We start from the raw sequence: 21,793 nt of genomic DNA, 5'->3' as shown, positions 1-21,793 counted from the left end.
CCCCACTGACCCGCGCCTTCCTCTCCCCACCGGCAGTTTGCAGCTGCTGGAGCAGCAGGTGGTAGGGGGAGAGCAGGCCAAGAACAAGGACCTGAAGGAGAAGCACAAACGCCGGAAGCGGTACGCGGACGAGCGCAAGAAGCAGCTGGTGGCGGCCCTGCAGAACTCGGACGAGGATGGTGGCGACTGGGTGCTGCTCAACGTCTACGACTCGATCCAGGAGGAGGTGCGGGCCAAAAGCAAGCTGCTGGAGAGGATGCAGCGGAAGGTGAGGCCCTGGCGCACGCCCCGCTGGCCCCAGCCGCCACCCGTAATTCCTCAGATGGGCATTTATCGGGTGCCTGCTGTATGCGTCGCCCGCCCTGGAGGCCGTCCCGTGACCGAAGTGTGTCTGCTGTGCTGGGCGAGTGTGTGCAACAAAGGGACAGCAGAGAAACAAGCTGGCTAGGGCTGGACTGTGATCCTGCCGTGAAGGGAGCTCGGGGGGAGGGTGGTGATGTAGGAAAGACATCAGGGTTCAAAGCCGATGGCCAAGAAGAATTCTTGAGACGTCTTTGGTGCAGAAAGGTGGCCTTATCAGAGCACGGGGACAGGACCTGTGGGCAGAAAGAGCTGCACCGGGGCCATGAGGAGTGGCCCGCTGGGATAGCGTGAGCCTCTGAGGAATTTTGGAAGGAAGGTTCCAGGACCTTGAGGGGGCTAGCTATTGTTGGGGAAAGGTCATTCATGACCGTCTAGTAACACCCGAGTCATGGACCCTTCAGGTGTGTATCGGTGGGACATAGGCTTGGGGGACGGTTGCCAGCATGTATCTTGGCGGGTAGAGATAAAGGAACTTTCCAAAGGAATTTTTATATGTTAAAGTAGGTTTCCTGGCAGGGGTCGGGGGTGGGGGTCAGGCTAGGATCGCCTCTCGCCCTTAAACAAAGTGTCAACATCAAGGCATAGTCCCTCTGCCTGTTTCAAGGACATGTCCGTGGGCTGTAGGCAGTAAGGAAATTTAATCATTTTTCTCCTGCCTTTGTTTTCCACATCAGGTGGCTTTATTTTGATTTTTTCTTGGATTGAGGTACACATATGCAAATCACAAGTATGCAGCTTAGCTCATTTCTGCAAAGTGAACGCACCCATAGAACCAGCATCTGCATTGGGGAACTGAGCATTAGCAGAACCCTAGAAGTTCCCGGGGGCCACCCTGGGTGGGGGGCAGGGACATTCTCTGGAGCTGGTGGCTTCTGAGGGGGGACCTGAACCTTAGGAAAGGTGGGGCCAGGTTGTACCGCAAGGCAGAGCCTTCCACGCTGGGGGAGGGATCAGTGCCCAATATGAGTTTAGTGGCTCCAGGAGGAGAAGGAAGGTAAATATGACTGAGCACGGGGAGTGAGGACAGCAGGGCAGGAGCTTCTGCATGCTTCCCTCGGCACATCCCCAGGAGCTCTGGCCCCTGACTTGTCCCCCTTGGCCAACGGACCAACCACAGGGCACCTCTCCTCCCCAGCAGACACTTTCACCCAAAGACCTCGCCAAAAGCAGAAGCTGATGCTTTCCCCCTCTTTGAACGTCTGTAGTGTTTACATTTTCTTGGTTATTTTCATGCTTTTTCTTAATACCCTTTTTATGTTTTCAGCCACGTTTGTTCTTCCTGGGTTATCTTGTAATCTCATCTATGCACCTAAGTTTTGAAAAAGTCTTTCTGGAGTTCGGTTAAACATCCCGTGTTATACCTTTTTTGTTTCTGCCCGTTTCCACTTTAAGGTTTCTGGATTGCTGATTTGAAATGTTCATGTGTGTGAACTGAAGGAAATTTTATGCACATTGGGATGTTGGGTTATATTTTGGTTCTATGTGCTCATGGTTTGGGGGGATTTTCTTCTGAAATGCTTTGATTTTCATTTCCTCTTTCTTCAAACAGCAGCTTTGATTAGCTACTTCTGCTCTTTTCTGTGTATTTTGCAGTGTCTTGTTTTTCTGCAGTTTCAGGACCAGCTGAAAGCAGAGGTGAGGGTTTGGGCAGCTGGCTGGGTTTGCTCAGTCGACAGCACACTCTTCTGTTCCTGTAGTGAAGTGCAGTATTAAATAGACTGTCCCCTATTGCTGTGGGAGTTAGCTGTCACCACAGATAGAGTTGCCTAAAAGAAACACAAACTTACTATCTTACAGTTCTCTGGGTCACGGTCCAGCTCTAGCATGACTTACTTCTCTGCTTCGAATTCCATATGGCTGGGACCAAGGTGTGGGCAGGGCTGGTTTTCCTCAGAGGCTCTAAGGAAGAATCCGTTTCCAGGGTCAGTCAGGTTGTTGACAGGACTCAGGCCGATGCGGCTGTAGGACTGAGGATCCCATGTCCTTGCTGGCTGTCCACTGGGGGTCATTCTGTTTCTAGAGGCCGCCTGCCTCCTGGCCCCCTCAGAGACTGCTGGGGCCAGCCCCTCCTAGGCTTCAGCTCTCTGACTCTCCTTCATCTAAAGCATCACTTCTCCTTTGCCTGGTTCTCTACACCCCTTGGTCACACCACGTGTTTACACTAGGCTCACCAGGTGATCCAGGATAATCTCCCTGTTTTTTTTTTTTTTAAGATTTTATTTATTTATTTGACAGAGAGATCACAAGTACACAGAGAGGCAGGCAGAGAAAGAGAGAGAGAGAGGGAAGCAGGCTCCCTGCCGAACAGAGAGCCCATGCAGGACTCGATCCCAGGACCCTGAGATCATGACCTGAGCCGAAGGCAGCAGCTTAACCCACTGAGCCACCCAGGTGCCCCTAATCTCCCTGTTTTATTTATTTTATTTATTTTTTTTAAAAGATTTTATTTATTTATTTGACAGAGAGAAATCACAAGTAGTCGGAGAGGCAGGCAGAGAGAGAGGGGGAAGCAGGCTCCCTGCTGAGCAGAGAGCCTGATGCGGGACTCGATCCCAGGACCCTGAGATCGTGACCTGAGCCGAAGGCAGCGGCTTAACCCACTGCCCTAATCTCCCTGTTTTAAAGTCAACAGATTAATAACCTTAATTCCATTTGCAAAGTCCTTTTTGCTGTGGAAGAGGAACATAGTTACAGGCACGTCCTAAGGGGTGGAAATCACAGGGGTCGAGACTTTGCCTTCCAAATCTCGCTCTCATTTTTGGGTCCACTCTTTCTCTCTCAATCTCTCTTTTAGTGGGAGGGGTCTCTTGTTTCTGCAGACTTTTATTTTGCACCTCAAGGGGTCTTCCACTTCTAAACACCGTCCAGAAGCAATGCCTTGCAGAGACTAACCCCTCGGTCTCTTCAGAGACTTGCAGAGACCGACCTGCATTCCAGTGCATTCTGGGTTTTGCAGTATCTGATCTATCCTCAGTATTTCCCTGCTCAAAGTAGGGCTTTCTCATTGGGGGAGTGATGTTATCTGCCTTCCAGTACTTTGCTGGGTGCTTTCCACTCCTCCCACTGTGGGGCAGGCCCACCAGCTCTTTGCTGGACTTTGGGCATTTTGGACCTGCTGGTGTAGGCTGGGCGGAGTGGGGTTTCATTTTCTTTCCCTGTTCTGTGTTGTTTCAGAGGGTCTCTGTGGAGAGATTCAGATTTAGTCAGCTTCCATCATCCCTAGGTACCCAGGACTTTGAGAGAGAGAGAGAGAGAGAGAGAGAGAGAGAGCGAGCACATAAGCAGGGAGGAGAAGCAGAGGGAGAGGGAGAAGCAGGCTCCCTGCTGAGCAGGGACCCCCCCCCCCCCATACTATGGGGCTTGATCCCAGGACCTGGAGATCATGACCTGAGCTGAAGGCAGAGGCTTAACCCACTGAGCCACCCAGGTGCCCCTAAAAAACATTAAAAAAAATAATTGTGAAACAGAAGGAAACACTTCTTAACTTATTCTATGGGGCCCATATCACCTGATACCAAAACCATAGAAAGACATAACAAGAAAACTATAGACTAGTATTTCTTATGAATATAGACAGAAAATGCTCCACAAGATACTAGCAAACCAAATTATACATCATGCCAAAGTGTGATTTAGTCTAGGAATGCAAGGTTGGTTTAGTATCCCAAATCAATTAATGTAATATACTATATCAATAGAATAAAGGACAAAACCCACGTGGTCATCTTAATGATACAGAAAAAGTATATGAAAAAAATTTAACACCTATTATGGTAAAAACACTCAGGAAACTAGGAATAGAAGGGAACTAATTCATTCTGATAAAAGGCATCTATGAAATGTCCACAGGTAACATCATACTTAATGAGGAGAGATTGAAAGCTTTACCCCTAAGATTAGGAAGAAGACAAGGATGTCTGCTCTCACCACTTCTGTTCAACATTGGGCTGGAGGTTCTAGCTGGGGTAATAGGCAAGAAAGTGAAATAAAAGGCACTGAAATTGGAAAAGAATAGATAAAATTATTTCTATTTATAGATGACATGATCTTTTATGTAGAAAGTCCTAAGGAATCTGCCTAAAAAAAAAAAAACCCCAAAAACCCCCACAAAAAACCCTACCTACTAGGATCAATTAACAAGTTCAGCAAGGTTGAAGAATACAAGATCAATAAGCAAAAAGCAATTGTATTTCTACACACTTACAATGAATAATCTACAAATAAAATTAAGAAAACAATTCCATGGGGCACCTGGCTGGTTCAGTCCATAGAGTATGAGATTCTTGATCTCGGAGTCATGAGTTTAAACCTCCACATTGGATGTGGAGACTACTTAAATAAAAATACATAATATCCATAAACATTAAAAAAATAATAATTCCATGGGGCGCTGGGTGGCTCAGTCATTGGGTGTCTGCCTTCAGCTCAGATTATGATCCCAGGGTCCTGGAATCTACCCCAACATAGGGCTCCTTGCTCAGTGGGGAGCCTGCTTCTCCCTGTCCCTCTACTTGCTGCTCCCCCTGCTTGTGCATGCTCTCTCTCTCTCTCTCTCAAATAAATGAATAAAATCTTAAGAAAAAAGAATAAATGTTTAAAAAATTTTTATTTATAATACATCAATAAAGAATAAAATACTTAGGAATAAATTTAACAAAAGAAGTATAAAGCTTATATTCCCCAAACTATAAAACCTTGTTGAAAGAAATTAAGAATAAAATAAATAAATGAAAAGACCCCATGTTCATGGATTGGAAGACTTAATAATGATTAGATGGGAATACTCTTCAAACTGTTCTACAGACTCAAGGCAATCACTATCAAAGTCCCAACTGACTTCTTTGCAATGATTGACATGCTGACCCTAAAGTTCATATAGAAATTCAAGAGACAGAATAGTCAAAACAATCTTGAAAAGAACAAAGTTGGAGGACTCACACTTCTTTATTTCAAAACATACTACACATTTACAGTAATCCAGACTGTGTGGTACTGGTATGAAGACAGGAATATAGATCAATGGAATGAACTAAGAGTCTGTAAATAACCTTCGTATTTATAGTCAGTTGATTTTCGACAAGGGTGCCAAGATTATTCAGTAAAGAAATTACAGTCTTTTCAACAGTTTGTGCTGGGACAACTAGATTCTTGCATGGCAAAGAATGAAGTTGGACCCCAACCTCACACCATATACACAGATTAATTAAAAAATGGATCAAGAAACTAAATGGGAGAGCTAAAACTATGAAACTCAAAAGTGTAAATCTTTGTTACCTTAAATTCAACACTGCTGGGGCACCTGGGTGGCTCAGTCAGTTAAGCAGCTGCCTTTGCCTCAGGTCATGATCCCAGGGTCCTGGGATGGAGCCCTGAGTCAGCCTTCCCGCTCAGTGGGGAGTCCGCTTCTCCCTCTCCCTCTGTGCACTTGCGCTCTCTCTTGCTCTTTCTCTCTCTCTCCCTCCCTCTCTCTCAAGTAAATAAATAAAATCTTAAAAAAAATAAATTAGACATTGCTTTCTTAGGTATGATACCAAAGCACAAACAACAAAGGGAAAAAAATAGATACATTGGACTTAATCAAAATTAAAACTTTTGTGCTTCAAAGGATACTATCAGGAAAGAGAAAATGCAGCCCATAGAATGAGAGAAAATATTTGCAAATAAGGTGCTTATATCCAGAATATATAAAGAATGCTTACAACTCAAGAATAAAAAGATAAATAATCCAAGTTAGAAATGGGCAAAGGATCTGAACAGGCATTTCTCCAAAGAAGATAAACAGATGGGCAATAAACACAAGAAACTCAGTGCTGAATGTCATTAGCCACCAGGGAAATGCAAATCTCCAATACAAAACTACCATCTATGGTGTAGAGCTACCCTCTCACACCCACGGGGGTTAGCCATAATAGAACAGGTAGTAACAGACGTCAGCAAGGAGGTGGAGAAATGACCATCCTCATACATTGCTGGTGGGAATGTAAAATGGTGCAGCTGCTTTGGAAAATCGTCCGGCATTTCCTCAGTTGGTTGAACATAGTGTTACCCTGTGACCCAGCAGTTACAAGCAAGAGAAATGAAAATTTGGCCACAGAAAAACTTGTACACGAATGTTCATAGCAGCAATATTCATTCTAACCTCAAAGTAGAAACAATCATGAATGGGAAAATACAATATGGTATAGCCACATGATGGAATATTATTGGGCAGTAAAAAGGAATGAAATCCTGGGGCTCCTGGGTGGCTCCGTCATTGAAGCATCTGACTCTTGGTTTCAGCTCAGGTTGTGATCTCAGGGTCGTGAGATCGAGCCCCACTTCGGGCTCTGTGCTCAGCGGGGCATCTGCTTGAGAGTCTTTCTTTCTCACTCTGCCCCTCCCCCACTCTGTCTCTCTCAAATAAATAAGTAAATCTTTAAAAAAAAGAAAAGGAAGTCCTGACACATGCTCCAACAGGGATGAACCTTGAAAACAGTGTTAAGTGCAAGAAGCCACACACAGAAGATCATATATTGTATATAACTTTGATATGAAATTTCTGGAATAAGCAAATCTAGACAGATAGGAAGTAGATTGGTGGTTGTGTAGGGCTGGGGGTTGGGGAGGAGTGGAGGATGAGTACCTGTGGGGGTGGGGTTCTTTTCTGGATCATGAGGTGTTCTAAACCTGACCATGCTGATGGCTGCACTACTTGGAATATACTAGAAACCATTGACCTGTACATGTTAAATGGGTGAGTTGTAGGACGTGAGAATTCTATCTCAATAAATCTGTTACAAAAGTCACTGTGAAGGATTCCAGATCTTTCCAGATGTACAAAAGTACATAAAGTTTTTACCCTTAATACCACGTATCCACCATCCAGCTTAAGGAATGGAGCATTATTAATTCCCCACCTGTGTCCTACCAGGTGGTGTCCATTCTTGCCTGGTTACATGTGATGAACTGAAAACATCCTTCTTTACTAACCAAACTGCACCTGCTCTTTGAGGAAACAGACTGTGCACCCAGGAGTCTTGGGGCTCAGGGACAGCAGGGTTATGGCTGCAGCTGGGAGTCACCTGTGCTTGGGGGGAATCTCCATTCAGGCAGCCCCGGGCAGGAGATCACAAAAGTCTGGAATCCATGGTCAAATCGGGGTGGCTCTGCCTCTTAAGTCCGATGTCTGTCACATCATAACTTGGCCATGGTCATGGGAGAGCCATCACTGCTGAGGCTGAGAGTTTATGCCTCCACTCCCCCCAGGAAAAGGATTTGTACAACTTTCTGACCTTTTAGGACATGGTAACCCCAGTGTTATGTGTGGCACTTTCTCGGAGGCTCCTGGATAAAATGTGTTTGTGTGGGATCATCCCGGGGGCCAGCAGGGGCTACTGATGAGTGAGTCCTTTTCCTGTTTCCTGCAGGGCTGTGGACACCGTAGGTGCTCATTTAGTGCCAGTGGACAGATGGGCGGCGGACGTGGGTGGATGGGCGGGTCAGCGCCCGGATGGCAAGTGGGCGGCTAGAGGCGCAGGCCGTGGGTGCTGCAGGGGAGCAGATGGCGACATGGCTCCGTGTCTTCCCTGCTCACCGCTCACCACCCCGCCCTCCCGACCCCTTGCTTTCAGCTCCGGGCAGCAGAGGTGGAGATCAAAGACCTGCAGTCGGAGTTCCAGCTGGAGAAGATCGATTACTTGGCCACCATCCGCCGGCAGGAGCGCGACTCCATGCTCCTCCAGCAGCTCCTGGAGCAGGTGCAGCCCCTCATCCGCCGGGACTGTAACTACAGCAACTTGGAGAAGATAAGGCGTGAGGCCTGCTGGGACGAAGACAACGGCTTCTGGAAGATCCCCGAGCCCATCATCATAAAAACCAGCCTCCCAGTAGGTCAGGTGCTCGGCTGTCCCCTCGGCCCTCCTCCGCGCAGCGTGCCCTCCTGCGGGCTGACCCGCCAGGGCCGGGGCCCTGGGCTTGCTGGCTGTGGGTGCAGCAGCCACAGGGACCCTGGGGCTCCAAGACAGTGGGGACCCGGGGGAGAAGTGGTGTGCTCTGGAGTCAGACAGATGTGGGCTGGAATTCGTGCTCCACTGCTCCCTGAGTGGCCTCTTTGGGACTCAGTGTCCTCATCTGTGAAATGGGGATTCGTAACCGCACCTTCTGTAAAGATCGCTGGGTGGCTGGGCCTGTGTTCATGTGTGTGACGCCCTTAGCGCCATGGCCATCCTGAGGCAAGTACGTGCTACCTTTGGTCACTGTTGCGATCTTCACTCTTTAGCTCCCCCAGCACTCCCGGGGAGGGCAAAGATGATCGCTCCTGTTTGACATCTAAGGAGCTGGAACCTCAGATAGAGAAGTGACTGAACCAGGGTCCCAGTCAGAGCCGCGAGGCCCAGGACCAGGGATAGAAACGGGTTCACCTTCTGCTTTTGGCCCTGATTTCGTGTGACCTTATGATGAAGGTCACTGTTTCTCTCTGGGCCTTGGTCCTGGATCCTCACAAAGAAGGGGCTGGGGAAGGTGGTCTTGAAGGTCTGTCTCCGGCCTCGCAGCTGGGAGCACCCCCTCCTCCATCAGAGAACGTTTGTTCAGTCTCTGAGTCATTTCCCAAGCGCTGGCATCTGTCAGCAGGGTTTCTCCTGCCCGCTGGGTTGTGACAAGCAGGAGAATGGCTGCTTTGGCTTCTGAGCCCTCCTGGTATGTTTCCCAAAGTCATCTTGTGGCCTGGGCAGTGTGCTCCCCCCGCTCCGGGCCTCGCGAGCTTGGGCGAGTGCTGCCCACCCTGGCCTTCTGGCCTGCGGACTGGGGACCAGGCAGCAGTGACTTCAGCTTGTGTTTCTCATAGCAGTTCCAACAGGGCCACAGAACAAGGCAGTCCGCAAAGCCTCCACAGCAGACAATGGTGAACCCGGCACGGTAAGGCCTGTGGGGGAGGGGGTGAGGCGTGGGGAGCTGGCGTGGGGTGGGGGCGATGGGGAGGGGGTCCTTGCGGGTCAGCCTCCCTATAGGGCCATGGGCTTCTAACTTCCTCCCACCTGAGGGTCACGCAGGAGGCGATCTTTTCTGTGTCCCTCTGTTGGACCCTCCCCTGCTCTGGCCATCATTTGGTGCGAGGTAGCCTATCCCGTTGACCAAGGACCGAAGATTCGTCTTCAGTCGCAGAGGCCAGGCTGTACATTCTGGCTCCCTGGGCCCTCGCTGGGATCCTCCAACCAAAGGGCCCTCAAGGGCCCACAAAACAGTAACTGGGCTTCCAGAGTCACTCGGTTCTCCCATCTCCCGTGTTTCGTATTATAACAGCGGAGGTCAGGAAACCTTCCTGTAGAGCACGCCGTCTTTCTGTGCGCTTCTCTACCTCTCCGTTCCACTTCCCTGGCAGTGCCAGCTTCGACCCAGGCAGGCTTTCTCTGCGCGGCAGGAAAGATGGGGATCCAAGAGGAAGAGACCCAGTCTCTTACCACATCTCAAACCAGCCCTTGTGGAAAGATTCTGATCAGCCGTGTCTGGGTCAGGGGACCTGCTCTTGGACCAGGGACTTATGTCCGGAAGATGTATATTTCTGTGACTAGTTCGGGCTGGTCACATGCCCAGTTGTGCAGCCGGGTGTGGGCAAGAGGGCGTGGTGGTGTTCGGGCAGAGAACGGTTGCCTCACCAGGACCATGTTGAGGGGAGAAGGGTAGCCCTGAAGGGAGAGTCAGGCTGACGCAGAGTCTGTTACAGTGGTGACAAATCATAGTCTTTGGGGATGAGAGATGGGGGCTCCAGCTGTAATGACCTTGACGGTGCCTGTGGGGCATTCCAAGTCTGTGAATATGTCGTGATGGGTTTGGGCTTCGTGGTACTGGAGAACAAGACACTTCCTATCCCAAGGAAGGCGGGTGGCATCGGCTTGGCGGGAGCTGTGACTCTCCCGAGCTGCCCGGATCCCACTGCAGGAGTCTGGGGTCTCTAGTGGGGTCCGGAGAGTGGGCCGGGAGGCTCCGGGCGGCCCCCACCCCAGCAGGCTTGCAGAGGCGAGGACTGTAGAAACAAAGGGCGCTGACCCACGAGAACGTGGAATCTCAGCAGGAAGAAGACCGCTACAGGCTGATGCTCAGTCGGAGCGACAGCGAGAACATTGCCAGTAACTACTTCCGGTCCAAGCGAGCCAGCCAGATCCTCAGCACGGATCCCATGAAGAGCCTCGGTGAGAGCCCCGCCCACCTCCTGTCCTGCAGCCGCTCCCAGGGAGAGCCCTGCCCGGCCTTCTGCCAGCTGGGACAGACGTGATGGGTGGATTGGAGTCAGGTTCAGGGTAAAAACCCCTTCCCATCCCTGAGCCTCAGTTTCCTCAGCTGTACACAGAGGGGGCATGCCTGCCTCCCAGGGTTGGGGGGGAGCGGCCCAGCCCAGAGCCTGGCACATGGTGTGTGTGTGCCCCGTGCCCAGACTCCCTCTCCCTGTCCCCCTTCCTCTCCTGGCACAGAGCGGCCATGTTTGGTTCCTCTGCCTCCCCCGAGCACAGGAGGCCTGTGACACACAGCTGGGGTCCTGGCATGTGCTCGCCGGCTTCCACAAATGTCAGTAGTGTGGCTTTCTCCCACGGAGCCAAAGGGGGCAGACGGGGCCACAGAAGTGAAACACTTTTAAAAGCAAGAATTGAAAGTCACTTTGTTCTTCCATTTCTGTTTTCAAGATTTTATTTATGTATTTATTTGAGAGAGAGCATGAGAGCACAGGGGAGGGGCAGAGGGAGAGAGAGAGGGAGAGTCTTAGGCAGACTCTCCACTGAGGAGCCTGACGCTGGCTCGATCTCACAACCCTGAGATCATGACCTGAGCCAAAACCAAGTTAAGAGCTGGATGCTTAACTGAGCCACCCAGGTGCCCTGCATTCTTCCATCTCTAAAAGCAAAATCAAAGGCCACAGAGCTTCTAATAGCCACAGAAAGCAAATCTCAGTTCTACGTTGAGACTGTTGAGGAGGCAGAGTTCAGTAGAGCTGAGAATCAGGAGGGAAAAACAGCACAGGACACAAACAAACATCAGTTGAGGACCCGGCACCGTGCCCATGTTGCAGATGAGGAAACTGAGGCCCTGCACCCCGAGGTCACACGTGCACGCAGCTGGGCCCCGAGTGCAGGCCTGTCTGGCTCAAGATCCTGGGCTGCCTGAGTCTGAGTCTCTAGGACTCCGAGCTCCTGGCCCAGACCCTCTGGTGGGACGAGACCTTCAACTGGGCGGGGTGAGGTGGGCTCCCCATCCCCGTGCCCCCTGGCTCACTGGCTTCTCTGTCCCCTTCTCCACAGCGCATCACAGCTCGCCTCCTGGCCTCGGCTCCCCACTCAGCAACACCTCTGCCATGTCACCTACCCAGGCCCCCGAAATGCCCCAGCCCCGGCCCTTCCGCCTCGAGTCCCTCGACATTCCCTTTTCCAAGGCCAAGCGTAAGAAAAGCAAAAGCAGCTTTGGCAGTGAGCCTCTGTGAACACGGACTCCTGCTGCTGCCCTGCCTTGGGGCATCTGTGAGGCTGCCAGGCTGCCGCCCCCACCCCCGCCAGGGCAGCCCTAGCCAAGCCTCCTCCCCACTGCCCCCACGGTGTCCGGATGCTCGAGAGGGGTCCTTGCCCTGGGAAGAGACTTTCCCTTCCCTGTTACCCATCCTTGCGGAGGTGCGCTCTGGCTCTCCATGCCACACCAGTGTTCTATCTGCTCACCTGCCACAGCCCACCGCGCGTGCCCCCCACCCCCGTTCCGTTACTCTGTGCCTCCATGGGCTCAGAAACCTCACGGCATTCACCAGCAGCCCCGACAGAGTGGGCAGCAACTTCCGTGTTGATCAAGGACAGCATCTCAGTGATAGACCATCATGCCTCTGTCTACTAGGCCAGGAAGCTGGATGGCGTGGGCACAGGAGTCCTGGAGCTCACACTCAGCTGCTCTGTGGCCTAGAGGAGGCTTCTCCACATGAGGCTGCCCCAATAAACTGCCTTTTCCCAATGAGCTCCCTTCCCTAGTCCTCTGACAGTGTCACTGGGGCCCCTCCTGCCACGGCTGCCTGGCCTTCATGGGGAAGCGCTTTTTGGAGCGGTATTTCTTAACTACCTGATGCCTTTAAAAACGGGCTGTGGGGCTTCCGCAACTCCCCACACTCATGAGTACAAGTGCATTTTTCTGGGGCGAGCACCTCATTCAGTTCTCCAAAGGTCTGAGTAAGGAAAGCAGATCCCTTGTTTTGGACAGGGGCATGAGCAAAGGCAGTAGGTGGAGAGTGTGTCTGTTGGAGCCCTGCAGCAGGGAAGCCCTGAGCAGGGCTAAGAGGAGGATGTATGTGGCTGCCAAGATCAGCTTCAAGAGAGACCTGAGGAGTCTTGGGTGTCCCTGAGCTGTGGCAGACTCCTAAGCCACCGAATGGCATCACTGGGTCTGAGTTCCAGGGGGACCGATGTGAAGGGCGGGACTGCTGGACTGGGGCCCCCCGCAGGGGTGAGGCTGAACTCACAGCGGAGCCAGTGGAGACCGAGAGGAGGTAGAATCAGTTAAGGAGACGGATGGAGGGAGATTTTGACTTTTGCGCTTGGAGGACAAGTGTGAAAGGTCAGAACAGCTACCTTCTCTCTCCGCGATTACCTTCACCCATTTGCCCCAGGATTGTGGCTGGGACCAGAGAGTCACCGAAATCTTGGAACTGATTGCGGCAGCTTTTCCTCAGACCCGTGGTGGGGCCGATGCTCAGCCTCACTCTGCACCGGGTGCTTCAAACCTGTCCTCCAGCTCCCACGAGCCCAGGCTTTTATCAAAGGCCGCAGGTGAGTGGGAGAGCTGGGCCTCGCCGTCGTTTCTATTTCCAGCCTAACCCTAACCGATGAGGTGCTCCCTGGCGGCCACCACCGCCCCAGGTCCCAAGAGGGACGGGCAGGTCTGATGAAGAGGCAGGATCTGGGGTCCCGGCGGGAGTCCGGACTGGTCCCGGACTCCCGCCGGGACCATTCCGGACTGGGCGGAGCCTACGGGCGCTCGGCCTTGTTGACTGTCCGCGGCTGCGGAGCTGTCTTTCTAGGATTGAACCTTATCCTTTGAGGAGGCGGGACCTCTCGCCCCTTCCGCCAATAGGGTTCAGAGACTCCGCCCCCAACCGGGGCACTTCCGGTGATGCTCTCCCATCATCTCCGCCCCGGCGGCGGCCCCGGCTGCCTGGCCGCGGCGTACCCAGATCACTTCCGGGTGTTACTCCAAGACCGCGAGCTGCGATTGGGCAGCCTAGACGGGGTACTTCCGGTGCCCAGGTGCTTGGGTTCTTGGCAGAAGGAAGAAGATGGAGCCCGGCGCCGCGGCCCGCGCTTGGTCTCTCCTGTGGCTGCTGCTGCCCTTGCTTGGCCCGGCCTGCGCCAGCGGTCCTCGCACCTTAGTGCTGCTAGACAACCTCAACCTGCGGGAGACGCACTCGCTTTTCTTCCGAAGCCTGAAGGGTGAGACCGGGGCCCGATGGGGCAGTGGGGGAAAGTCGGGTTGGAAAAGCTCCCGAGCCCCAGGGCAGCGACTACCCTCCCTCCCTCCTTCCGATTTTCCACGAAGAGGCTGTCCACTACTCTAGCCTCTCGCTCGCGGGGGGCGGTCGAGGTCTCTGCAGCGGTGCTTTCCCCTGGCGTCCCGTCTGCCGCAGCTCCCTGTTCCTCTCGTCCAGACAGGGCCTTTGAACTCACATTCAAGACCGCAGATGACCCGAGCCTGTCCCTCATTAAGTACGGGGAGTTCCTCTACGACAATCTCATCATCTTCTCCCCCTCGGTAGAAGGTAAGTGCTGCACGTCGCTCCCAGAACTGGGATTCAAGGCCCACGATTGATTTTTCTTCTGGATCTTGTGCATTTTCTGGGTCATGGCACGGGTCACCAGCCCTGGACACTGCTGCTACCGGGGAAGAGGAAATGTTCACTTCTGACCTGGGCCTGGGAAGGAATGTCTCCTTTCTAAAAGACACACCTGAAGGTTGTGGGCTCAGGTGTTGCACAGACGGTGGAAGTGCAGGCCCTGCTACCCTGAGAAGGGGGGTTTTCTCTATAAAGAGTCTGGTGGGAAAGAACAGAGAGTGCCCCTGCTTGGGTTGGCTTCTGTGGGGAGAGAAAATGGCATGTTATTAAATAGTTTGTCTGCAGAGGCATTTTGGTAATTGATGGTAAGAATTGAGATGGATTCGGTTTCTGATGGCTAGAACATTAGCCATAATTTAGCCCAGCCCCCTACTGGAGACTGGATGGGTCTAGCAGAGAGCTGGTTGTTGAACAGAATGAATGTCTTCGCTGGCTTATCCAATTGATACGTCAGCATTCCTGTGACAGCTTACAAGTTGTGCCCAGGTGGATGGGAATGTCACCGAGAAGGGAGCGAGCTGTAGGTGAGAAGGGCTGGGGGAAGGCCGAGCTAGGCTCTTGCTTTGGGAATGTCAGAGAAGCTAAACAGTGTTTCTCAAATCTTAGTCATTTCTGTACCTCCTTCCTGATTTTTACTGTATTCCACATCACCCATTAATACTTAATGTTCCTTTAAATTGACCCCTTTAAAAAAAGGAAAAAAAGAAAGAACAAAACTCTAACAGCATTTTAAAAGGAAACCAGTGATGAACCCAGTATCTCCACTAAAAATGGAAAGCTGGTATCATCACTTCTTTTCACTAAAACGTAACTATAAATAGTGTAAACACTGTTAAGTTCTAGCCAGCTTCTGTTGCCTGCTGAAGGCACGGAGTCAGGCTTCCACGTAAAGGAGGCTAGCAAACATTAGAGAAATGTTAAGATCAATATCAAACTAAGACATTCTCTTTGATGGGGCAAGCTTGAAAAATCACTGGAAAAGGAAGAAGGTCTCTCTGAGATTCAGTGTTTAAAGCTCTGCCCCACATGTACTTTTTCTGCGCCTAGCACAGTAAGTCTCGCATGCTACAGGAAAGCTGCATGGGTACTCCTGGGGAGAAGACTTGTATGTGCTGGGGGCAGTTTAGGGTAAGAACTTGGCCTTGGCTCTGTGGTGCTGTGACTAGTTAGCCTCCTCAGGTGTGAGAACCCTGGCCTGGCTTCCTTCTCCATGCCCCTGGGTTCCTCCCTGACTCTGGGATTAGGAAGCTCCCAAGTCACATGCACTGCTGGCATAGAAGAATGGTCCTTTAGCACATCCTTTGTACACCTTTGTACAGAAAGGTGGAGAGGTGTCCTAGATTCAAGCCCAGGTAGCTCTATCTCACAGCCTGGATTCTTGCCACTGTACAAAGATTTCTCAACAGTGGCGCTTCTGGACATTTGGTACTGGATAATGCTGTTGTAGGGGGCGGTCTTGGGCACTGTAAGATGTGTAGCAGCATTCTGAACCTGTGTCGCTCTAGATGGCAGTAGCCACCTCTGGACATTGCTCGTAGGGCAGAATTGCCCCTGGCCGGGAACCACACTGTCCACTGTGCTTGGAGCTGCTTTTGAATTGTCTGACCTGTCTGGCCTGTCTGTAGGAGTGGGGATAGAGGGCTTTCTGAATGTAGTAGAAGAGGTGAAGTTGCAGGTACAGAATGTTCTGTCAGTGCCTGAAGGTAAGGTAAACTGCTTTTTTGTTTTTTTTCCTGAAAATGTCCCCTCAGAAGGCCATTCTCATAGTTGTATCTGTACATAGTCCTATTACGGACTCAGAATGGACATGTGACGGACAGACTTCTCTCTCCAGTCTCAGTGCACGGCACTTGCTTGAGCTGGAAATCTTGGGGTTGCCCTTAGCGCCCCCCTCTCTCTCATACCCTGTATCTGGTCCATAACAGGCCCTGCTGACTTTACCTTCAGAATAGGAGTGAGGCCCCCCTCCTGCTTCCCTCCTGTCTTCCTCCTCCTCCTCTCTTCCTTCCCTCCCTACCCTTCTCTCTTCACTGCCTGGATTATCACAGTGGCCTCCTAACCCACTGCTCTGCTTCCATTCTAGTCCCCGTACCCGATTCTCCACCGAGCTTCCAGAATCGTCCTTTAGAAATAAAAAGCAGGTCATGTTGGTGTCCTGTTTGAAAACCTCCAATGGCTCCTCCTCATGGCCAACCTCACAGGGGCCTGTTGAGCCTCGTGAGCTGCCCTCTCCGCTTCAGCATGGCCTCACCTGCTTCTGCTCGCCCCTTCACACTCCAGCTGAGCCACATTGGGCTCCTTGCTGGGACAGGCTCACCTGCCTCGGGGACCCCACACCTGTCATTCTCGATGCCCCCCATGCTGCCTGGGCCACTCTCAGACCTCAGATGCTACTTGCCCTGGGTCTTCCCGGACATCCTGTATATGTAGCTCCCACTCCCTCCCACTGTCGTTTTCTTTCTGCAGAAAAGAAATAACGTTCTTGTAATGACTAAGTGAATTCCTAAGCACTCCCTCCATTACTTTATGTTGAACATCAGGTTGTACTTTGGGGAAGACTCTTGATCTGGTTCTGGGTGCTCTTGGCAGTCCCCTGACCAGGATTGACTGACCAAAGAAAGATACCGTCTCGTAAGTACAAAGGTTGGAAGTTAATGTGCCTTTTTGGGGATCACTTTAATAAAAGCAGTCTACAGAGTGGTTCTGTTATGGCTCTTGTGGATCTAAATCATAGGATTAATAGGGCGAAAAGTTACGCATGTTGGTAAATGAGTACTAGTGTTAAGTGACTGTACATCCTCATTTAGAAGTGCTCATTCTAAGACAATTTAGATGGAAGTGAAATTGATGGGTTCTAGAGGACTGTCAGCCGGAAGTCACTCCAGTGATGACAGAGATACTGATGTGAAAGGTGCAGGTAGTGAGTTTGAATGAAGTTGTATCATGACATGTGAGTGGGAAAATGCATCTTTTCTGAACATATATTTTATATGTGACTTGAAATGTGCATAACTAACTTGATAGCTATAATTGGTAGGTGTTTGTCTCTGTCATTTATACTTCTCAAAGTTAAAAGCTTATGAATTCAAGTCATTCCTTTAAGATCTTCAGTTTGGGGAAACAGGCATATATGGTAAATGACTGTCTCGTTGTGGGCCGCAGAGGCTGGGATGGATCGTGGCTGGTCGGTGGTCTAGCCTCCCCGCCCACGTGTCGGAGGAGTATTCTGGCTCAGTCTGGTGCTTCTTTCAGATTTCGGAGGCAACATCAATGTGGAGACTATCAGTACCTTTATCGATGGTGGAGGCAGTGTCCTGGTGGCTGCTAGCTCAGACATTGGTAAGTCTGAGTTGGGAAGGTCTAGTGCTTTCCCTCATTTCTCTGGGAAGCTTGGCGAGTTTTACAAATGGAAGCTGCCAGATTGGTGCTCGCTAGGCGGGCTGAGCAGTGAGTATGGGAACTCCAGAGCCATTCAGTCCCTCCTGTGCTCCTGTGACCAGAGATGTTGGGCCTCTTAAGGGCTGGGGGCCCTGTTTTTTCCCTTTGTTTTGTTTTTGTTCATGTTGGTGGGACTCCCCTTACAAAAAGATGACAAGTCGGGGCTCCTTGGGCAGACCTCAGAGCATTTTGGTAGATTATTTTTTTGTTTTGGAAAATTTCAAAGATACCTGGCATTAGGGAGAGAGCAGCATCCTGAAGCCTGCATGCGTTATTACTCGGCTTCAGCAGGCACCTGGCCAGCCTTGTTTCATTTTTCTCAGCATTGACAGATGTTTATTTAATTTATTTATTTTTTAAAAGATTTTATTCGAGAGAAAGAGCACAGGAGTAGGGGGACAGAGAGGGAGAAGCAGACTCCCTGGCTGAGCAGGAAGCCTGACTTGGGGCTAGAGACCATGACCTGAGTCAAAGGCAGATGCTTAACCGACTGAGCCACCCAGGGGCCCCAGCATTGCCAGATGTTTACAACCATACTGGGTGGGCTTCTCGTTGGGGGTGACAAGGAGGAGAGAAGTCCTGTGAGGCCAGCCTCGTCCAGGTCACGACTGTCTGAGGTACCTGCTTTGCCCCAGCAGGGGTTTCTGTGTGTTGGGGGTGGAGGCAGCCAGGTGGTTGGTTGTGTTACCCATTCAGGTTCTGACCCCCGCAGTCAGAGTGCCATGCTGTGTCCTGCGGTCCAGCTGGGGCTGACCTCAGCCAGGGGAAGCTGCAGGGCTCTGGGATGACTGGGATGAGCGAGTCACCAGGATGCCAGGGCAAGCAACACTGCTTGGCCCAGGGTATACCTCTAAGGGCTGAGCCAGGCATTTCTTGGGTCTGTGCAGGTGATCCTCTTCGAGAGCTGGGCAGTGAGTGTGGGATTGAGTTTGACGAGGAGAAAACGGCTGTCATTGACCATCACAACTACGACATCTCAGACCTTGGCCAGGTAATCAGGCCCTTAGAGCAGAGTTCAGCTGGGAAGCCGAGAGGAGGTCGGGAGGGAGTCGTTGGTGTGGGGGCCCCTCTTCCTGACCCTCGTCTTTCCCTCTGCCGCTGCAGCATACGCTCATCGTGGCTGACCCTGAGAACCTGTTGAAGGCCCCAACCATTGTCGGGAGATCATCTCTGAACCCCATCCTCTTTCGAGGGGTCGGGTGAGTGAGAAGGCATAGGGTGCTAGAACCCTGGAAAGGACAGGACCACTTTCTTTTGTTGGGAAACTAACCCAAACTTGATGATTTGGGGGCGTTCCTTTCCCTGGAGGACGTGCGCAAAATTAATTTCGGAAATGCAGAGTCAGACGTCATTGTTGTGGTGGAAGGAGGGCTGCTGTTGTAGCAGGGGTTTAGCTGTTGAGAAAGCAGGACTCATCCCTATGAAGAAACAGCCCTTAGGGACTCCAGGTCCTTGGGCTCAGTGTCGAGTGTTCTCTTTTCCTTCCCCAGGATGGTGGCCGACCCCGACAATCCCCTGGTATTGGACATCCTGACGGGCTCCTCCACCTCTTACTCCTTCTTCCCGGATAAACCTATCACCCAGGTGAGGGGCCTTGCTGCCTTGAGGCCTCTAAATCCTGGACCTGGCGGTAGAGCACTTTATTTGAAAATGAGAAGCGGGGCGCCAGCTCTTGTGCAGCTCAGGTCTTGATCCTAGGATTGTGAGATTGAGCCCTTGCTGGGCTCCATGCTGCATGTGGAACCTGTCCCTGTGCCCCCTTCTCTGGCTCTTAAAAAACCAAAAGCAGGAGAGAGCTCACTGTGGGGACTGGGCAATGAGAGGTTGGTGGACGTGGGGGGGGCGGGTAGAGAGGGTAGAGGCAGTGGGGCCTCAGGTGCCACCATCAGGTAGGACCCAGGTGCTTGTGGTCTAGTCACTTGTCCTTTGCCCAAGCTCTCCTGGATGACACCCCCCTGTTGTTCCCAGTACCCCCATGCAGTGGGGAAGAACACCCTGCTCATTGCCGGGCTCCAGGCCAGGAACAACGCCCGGGTGATCTTCAGCGGCTCCCTAGACTTCTTCAGTGATGCCTTCTTCAACTCAGCAGTGCAGAAGGCCGCGTCTGGCTCCCAGAGGTCGGTGCTGGGGGCTCCGGCAGGTGTGGTCTGGGATGCTGGGGAAGAAGGAGCCTTCTAGTGACAGGGGTGTCAGAGGCTAGCTATCTTCAGATACTTTAAAATAATTTGAAGACTCGACTTTGTTGCTGTTACTGGTGTTGGCACTCCACAAACTTTTCAAGTAGTAATGGCTTATCTGGCGATGTTTCGATGTGTATTGATCGTGCAGGTGACCCCAGAGCACCACCACCTGACAGCCTTGCCACATGCCCTCCAGGCAGGATACCTAGATATGCACGGCCCCCAGGGTTTATCTTGATTAACAGGGATCTGTCTCACCCATCAGGCACCACTGGGAAGAAGCCGGTTCTGGTGCTCTAGCCTCGATTTCCCCTTCTGCAGGTACTCCCAGACAGGCAACTATGAGTTAGCTGTGGCCCTGTCCCGCTGGGTGTTCAAGGAGGAAGGGGTCCTCCGCGTGGGGCCTGTGTCCCACCATCGGGTGGGGGAGACAGCCCCACCCAATGCATACACCGTCACCGACCTCGTGGTAAGCGCGCCTTGGAGCAGGAGGGTCCCCTTGCAGTTTTGCCCAAGTTGCTTTGGCGTGAAAGTCTTTATTGAACATTTCTCTGATGGCCTTAGTGGCCTAAATAAGGAAGAAGACATTCATCTCTATTCCTAAGAATGTCCGTGTAGGTGCAGAGCGCCTGGCACATAAGCTGATGTCTGAAGGGGCGTGGGTTCGAAGGGGCGTGGGATCGCCGTGGAGGGACAGGAGCGGGACGGCTTCCCCGGGTGCTTGCTGCTGGGAGCGGGACTTGGTAGAGTCGGGTCTGGAAGATGTAGAGGGGTAGGGAAGGTGGCAGCAGGAAGACCCGAGAGTGCCCGGCCCACTTGTGAGCCGAGCTGGGTCTGGGTGCAGACTTGGATGGGCCTGTGCCAAGCTGTGGCTCGGAGTTCTGTCCTGGGTGGGGGGTGGGGCTCCCCCGGAGTCCGGTCAGGCAGACGAGCGGTTCAGAGCAGCTCTGAGGGTGGCGGCCCCCCGCTGACCAGCCTGCGGTCTCAGGAGTACAGCATCGTGATCGAGCAGCTCTCAGATGGCAGATGGGTCCCCTTTGATGGGGATGACATTCAGCTGGAGTTTGTCCGCATCGATCCTTTCGTGAGGACGTTCTTGAAGAAGAAAGGTAAGTAGGAGCGGTGCGTGGGAAAGCTGCGGGCCCTCAGCGCCACGGTGGCTTGCTCTCGTGAGGCAGGAAGCCGCTCCTGGTTACGGTCTCGGATCTTCCCCAGGTGGCAAATACAGCGTCCAGTTCAAGTTGCCGGACGTGTATGGAGTGTTCCAGTTTAAAGTGGATTACAACCGGCTGGGCTACACGCACTTGCACTCTTCCACTCAGGTGAGTGTCAGTCACGGTCCCCTTTTTGGCTCCAGCGGCCCCGCCTGTGCTGCTGGGCGGCCCGGACCTGTCACCTCTGCCCTGTCGTAGGTGTCCGTGAGGCCACTCCAGCACACGCAGTACGAGCGCTTCATCCCCTCGGCCTATCCCTACTACGCCAGCGCCTTCTCCATGATGCTGGGCCTGTTCATCTTCAGCACGGTCTTCTTGCACATGAAGGAGAAGGAGAAGTCTGACTGAGGGGCGGAGCCCTGGGACTCCTTGAGACGCGCGGATGGCAGTTATGTAGGATTGGGTCTTCCTGGTTGGTGTTTTTTTTTTTTTTAAAAGCTGTGTGACAGTGGCTCAGCCTTACCTCAGGGGAGAAATGCAGCATCGAGTACCAAGGGGTGGGGGGTGGGGACTGATTTTTATGTGTGCTAAGTGGTATTTTTCATATGTGGTCACTCTCATTTCTAAGATAAACATTGCCCTCCAACTCTGTCTGACCCGTGTGCTTTGCTGTGGTGGGGATGCAGTTCAGTTGTGTCGCTGACCAAGGACTGCATTTCCCTTAAGCATGAAATCCTAGAACTTCGAGGGAGAGGACATGGTTAATTAAATACACCAAGGTGTTTGACTTTCTAATAGGATTATTGAGCTGACGTGTATGTTCACCTTGC

General features: G+C 52.0%; 2 protein-coding genes across 6 annotated transcripts in view; both read left to right on the top strand.

Moving 5' to 3' along the window:
* KIF17 (kinesin family member 17) overlaps positions 1-12,319 on the top strand; it is a 39,733-nt gene extending 27,414 nt beyond the window's left edge. For 2 of the 5 annotated variants that reach the window (XM_059136969.1, XM_059136973.1), the window contains exons 12-16: positions 37-268; positions 7,974-8,232; positions 9,188-9,258; positions 10,409-10,529; positions 11,631-12,319. In XM_059136969.1, coding sequence (XP_058992952.1) covers positions 37-268; positions 7,974-8,232; positions 9,188-9,258; positions 10,409-10,529; positions 11,631-11,809 — 862 coding nt within the window. In that variant the 3' untranslated portion in view covers positions 11,810-12,319. The remainder of the gene's footprint in view (positions 1-36; positions 269-7,973; positions 8,233-9,187; positions 9,259-10,408; positions 10,530-11,630) is intronic. The other 3 variants (XM_059136972.1, XM_059136970.1, XM_059136971.1) reach the window with 3 other exon arrangements.
* Positions 12,320-13,590: 1,271 nt separating this feature from the next.
* Positions 13,591-21,763, top strand: DDOST (dolichyl-diphosphooligosaccharide--protein glycosyltransferase non-catalytic subunit). The gene is made up of 11 exons (XM_059138342.1): positions 13,591-13,790; positions 14,006-14,116; positions 17,444-17,530; positions 18,517-18,620; positions 18,734-18,828; positions 19,120-19,213; positions 19,598-19,746; positions 20,131-20,278; positions 20,798-20,918; positions 21,025-21,131; positions 21,222-21,763. The coding sequence occupies exons 1-11, from the start codon at positions 13,637-13,639 to the stop codon at positions 21,369-21,371; spliced, it is 1,320 nt and encodes a 439-aa protein (XP_058994325.1). The 5' UTR covers positions 13,591-13,636; the 3' UTR covers positions 21,372-21,763.
* The last annotated feature ends 30 nt before the right edge of the window (positions 21,764-21,793 follow it).

Source organism: Mustela lutreola, chromosome 10 (assembly GCF_030435805.1).
Source record: "Mustela lutreola isolate mMusLut2 chromosome 10, mMusLut2.pri, whole genome shotgun sequence".
Classification (NCBI taxonomy): Eukaryota; Metazoa; Chordata; class Mammalia; order Carnivora; family Mustelidae; genus Mustela; species Mustela lutreola.
Note: the sequence above shows the minus strand (reverse complement) of the source record. Positions and strands in the feature narration are given on the sequence as shown.